The 4,142-nt window shown below is 63.3% G+C and overlaps 1 protein-coding gene across 1 annotated transcript; it reads left to right on the top strand.

The window, feature by feature from the left end:
- Positions 1-556: 556 nt before the first annotated feature.
- Positions 557-3,939, top strand: CDK3 (cyclin dependent kinase 3; the record flags this gene model as incomplete). The annotated part of the gene is made up of 7 exons (XM_081161923.1): positions 557-672; positions 904-981; positions 1,057-1,177; positions 1,264-1,434; positions 1,531-1,632; positions 1,886-2,089; positions 3,214-3,939. The coding sequence occupies 7 exons, from the start codon at positions 557-559 to the stop codon at positions 3,337-3,339; spliced, it is 918 nt and encodes a 305-aa protein (XP_081018049.1). The 3' UTR covers positions 3,340-3,939.
- Positions 3,940-4,142: the final 203 nt, after the last annotated feature.

The raw sequence follows: 4,142 nt of genomic DNA, 5'->3' as shown, positions 1-4,142 counted from the left end.
CTTGCAGTGCGCACTTGGTGCAGCGCCGGTGGCGGCCAGCAGGGGGCGCTGAGGGGCGGGCGGCGGCCAGCAGGGGGCGCGAGGGGCGGGCGGCGGCCAGCAAAGGGCGCTGTGAGGCGGGCGGCGGCCAGCAGGGGGCGCGAGGGTCGGGCGGCGGCCAGCAAAGGGCGCTGTGAGGCGGGCGGCGGCCAGCAGGGGGCGCTGTGAGGCGGGCGGCGGCCAGCAGGGGGCGCTGTGAGGCGGGCGGCGGCCAGCAGGGGGCGCTGTGAGGCGGGCGGCGGCCAGCAGAGGGCGCCGCGCGTCAGGCGGCCGCCGGCGGGAAGGCCGCGCCGGCGCGCAGGGTTCCGGTGAATCCCGGCCGCGCGCCTGAGGGGACAGGGGTGGGGGACAGGGTTGGACGGCCCAGGACGCAGGGGCGCCGACCCCGCCGAGGTCCCGCCCTCAGAGGAGGCCGCGGGGCGAGGTTGGGCCGGGTCCTGGCCGGCACGCGGCTCGGGGCCCGGGGGCCGAGGCGGCCGCGCCTCACACGCGGTGCCCGGGGCGGGCGCCCGGCGCCATGGACGTGTTCCAGAAGGTGGAGAAGGTGGGCGAGGGCACCTACGGCGTGGTGTACAAGGCCAGGAACAAGGACACGGGCCAGCTCGTGGCCCTCAAGAAGATCCGGCTGGACCTGTGAGTGGCCCGGCTCCGCGCGGCCCCGGGGCCCCTTCCCGAGCGCGGGGGGCGCGGGGCGCAGGGCGCAGCCCCACCCCGACCGCGCTTTGCCCGGGGGGCAGGAGGGCGCCCCGGAGCCCGGCGCCCCGCCTGAGGGGTGGCCCTCCTCCCGAATAAGGGCCCGGGCGGGGGGAGGGGCAGAAGCACCTTCTCAGCTCCTGCTCCGCTGCTGGGTCCCCTTTCCTGCAGGGAGACCGAAGGGGTCCCCAGCACCGCCATCAGGGAGATCTCCCTGCTCAAGGAGCTTAAGCACCCCAACATCGTCAGGTGAGCCGGGGCGGGAGGCGGGGGGCCCGGCCCCCTCCCCGCCCCCAAGGCCGCCTCCTGACTGGTCCCCCCCAGGCTGCTGGACGTGGTGCACAGCGAGAAGAAGCTGTACCTGGTGTTCGAGTTCCTCAGCCAGGACCTCAAGAAGTTCATGGACTCCACGCCGGTCTCCGAGCTCCCCCTGCACCTAGTCAAGGTACCGCGGGAAGGACGGACGGACGGACAGACGGACGGGGAAGGCGGCCGACCCCCTGCTCAGCCGGCGCCCCCTCGCTGTTCCAGAGTTACCTCTTCCAGCTGCTGCAGGGGGTCAACTTCTGCCACTCCCATCGGGTCATCCACCGCGACCTGAAGCCCCAGAACCTGCTCATCAACGACTTGGGCGCCATCAAGCTGGCTGACTTCGGGCTGGCCCGAGCCTTCGGGGTGCCCCTGCGCACCTACACCCACGAGGTAACCGTGGGACAGAGGGGAGGGGAGGGCGGCTGAGGGGAAGTTGCCCACACCTTCAGCTACCCCCCGAACAACCCGGTTTTCTTGTCCCCACAGGTGGTGACGCTCTGGTATCGCGCCCCCGAGATCCTCCTGGGCAGCAGGTTCTATTCGACAGCGGTGGACATCTGGAGCATCGGTTGCATCTTTGCAGAGATGGTAGAGCGAGGGACGGACGTGGCCCCGGGGAGGGCCCCACTGAGGTGGGGTGGGGGCCCTGAGTCACCTGTCAGAGGCGGATTGAGGGACTGGCGAAAGGACTGAGGAATTGAGCTTTATTCCAGAAAGGCCAGGGTTCTCAGCCAGCCCCAGGAGGGGTCTGGACAGTGCCTCCCTGGCCCAGCCCTTCTCTGGTATTGGATTCTGAATGATCAGGAGGGGACCCCTAACTGTCACCTCTTCCCCATCCCAGGTGACCTGCAAAGCTCTGTTTCCCGGTGACTCTGAGATTGACCAGCTCTTCCGCATCTTTCGGACCCTGGGGACACCCAGTGAAGCCACGTGGCCAGGTGTCACCCAGCTGCCTGACTATAAGGGCAGCTTCCCCAAGTGGACCAGGAAGGGGCTGGAGAACGTTGTGCCCAATCTGGAGCCGGAGGGCAAGGACCTGCTCATGGTAGGTACAGGTAGGCGGCCCGGAGGGCAAGAAAGGCCTCCTAGCTCCAGCTGCTGCTCCAAGCAGAAGTGTCCCTGTAGTTAGCCAGCGTCCTGTGTAACTCTGGCTCCTTCTGAGTCCAGGCTGGTCCCTTTTCTGACCCTTGTCCACAACCGGCTTGTCCCAGTCCCTGTGCGTATTGATTGTTCCACCTAGAGGCCTCTCCTGTCATAAGTCCAGTGTTCACCGTTTCTTTGTAAACGTCTCTTTTCTAGTTAGCTTGGTTTTTATGCTGTGATTCTTGCCCTATTTTGCTGTTGCCTTGTGTTCTTGGTAACTTTCCCTGTGGTCTAAACTGTAAGCTTTTCCAGGCGGGGACCACACCCCCTACTGCGTCAGTATCCCCACAGTGCCTTCCACAGTGGTTACTCCCACACAAGGCTATTCCCTGCCTCCTGGGCCCCTGCTCTGTCTCTCCCCTCCTGTTGCACCATCTTGATCCCTTGGGCTGGCCCAGGCCAGACTGCCCTGGTGGCCTTAGTAGAGCCATCTGTTCTTACGCACAAAGCCTGGGAGACACCTTTCTCCCTGGTTCAGAGGAAGGCTGGGCCGTGTTTCCATCTTCAGGCTACGTGTCTAGTTTTCCAGAAGTCAGCGTGTGTACCTACCCAGTGCCAGCAGGACAGCACACACTTCCCACCAAGGCTCTCAGCACTGTCCTGGCAACTCCCACTCCGAGGCAGTGGGTCCTTCCACAGCTTGGCTGGGAATAGGGACTGGGAGTTCCTGCCCCACCCTGGCAGGTTTGGCCCCATACTTCCCGATACACAGAGAGAAGTCTGTCTCGGCTAGAAGTAGGCTGGGGCCTGGAAACCGCAGTACGGGAACCTCAGTGAGGAAGGGAGAGACTGACTCAGCTGGGCTGGACCAGAACTAATTCTTGGTCTCCACATCCCAGGGGTGTTCACACTGGCTCCTGAGCTGGGAGGTAGTAGCTGTGTGCAGTTCTGGGTCTGAAGGCAGCACACTGGGGCTTAGGGCCCACCAGCCAGGATTATCCTGGGAGGGCCATTCCTCTCCCCACCCTGGACCACACACGCCCAATCTCTCTCATCTCTCTCCTCCCCCTCTTCCTTCCTTCACAGCAACTCCTGCAGTACGACCCCAGCCAGCGAATCTCAGCCAAGGGCGCCCTTGCCCACCCATACTTCCTGTCCACCGAGACCTCCCCAGCCCCCCACCAGTGTGTGCTGGAGCGTTTTTGCCGCTGAGAGCAGATGAGGCCACCACCTGAAAGCCTCCCTCCAGCTGCTGCCCCAGCCGCCTCTTCACCAGTTTCCCAAGAAAGGAAACATGTCTGCGGAGAGAGCAGAGGTCTATGGAATTTGGCATCAGCCATAAGAGGGCAGAGTCTGGGTTGGTCCTGCCAACAAGTTAGCGAGTTCCTGTGTTGTTTGTTGGGTTCCACGGTGCCATTTCAAGATGGCACAGAAGCTCCGTGCGAGAGGGGCTAAGTTAGATCCTGGGTCTCCTGGCACTGGGGTAACCGGCCAAGGAGAGCAGAAAGCCTTCCCCGGCCACTGCTCACGGGCAAGGCACTCCTCTGCCCTTCACCTGCCCAGCCCTCAGCTGCAGAGCCAGACCCTGAGGGAAAGGGTGCCCCCTGCTGGTCTTTTTGGATTTAAAATGTTTTGGGGAAGAGTTGAGTTCCAGTTAAAAAGTCCCAAGTAAAGCAGGATGCAGGGTGGCTGAGAGAAGGGACATTTTCCTGGTCCCAGGTGTGTGTGTGTCCTAAGTAGTTGTTACCTAGGATGTGCTTACATTTGTTTGCCTCTGGATTTAAAATCAGGAAATAAAAGTGATGTACTCCAAGTTTTCCCGTGCTTTTCTGTTGGGGGCACATCAGGGACTTGCCTGTCCACGATCTCCTTCCATGACCTGCCAGCATATCCCTCCCAGAGTCACGGGGGCCTGTTTCTCTGAGGCCCAGTGTGCATGTCCACTGCCTAGCTGGGAAGGACTGAAGCAGAGGGGTCCCTTGTGTCCTGCCCCAGACAGATCCACTCTGCACTCC

Source organism: Miniopterus schreibersii (genome assembly GCF_964146895.1).
Source record: "Miniopterus schreibersii genome assembly, chromosome: 16".
NCBI classification, from domain to species: Eukaryota; Metazoa; Chordata; class Mammalia; order Chiroptera; family Miniopteridae; genus Miniopterus; species Miniopterus schreibersii.
This window is presented reverse-complemented; position numbering and strand designations above follow the sequence as displayed.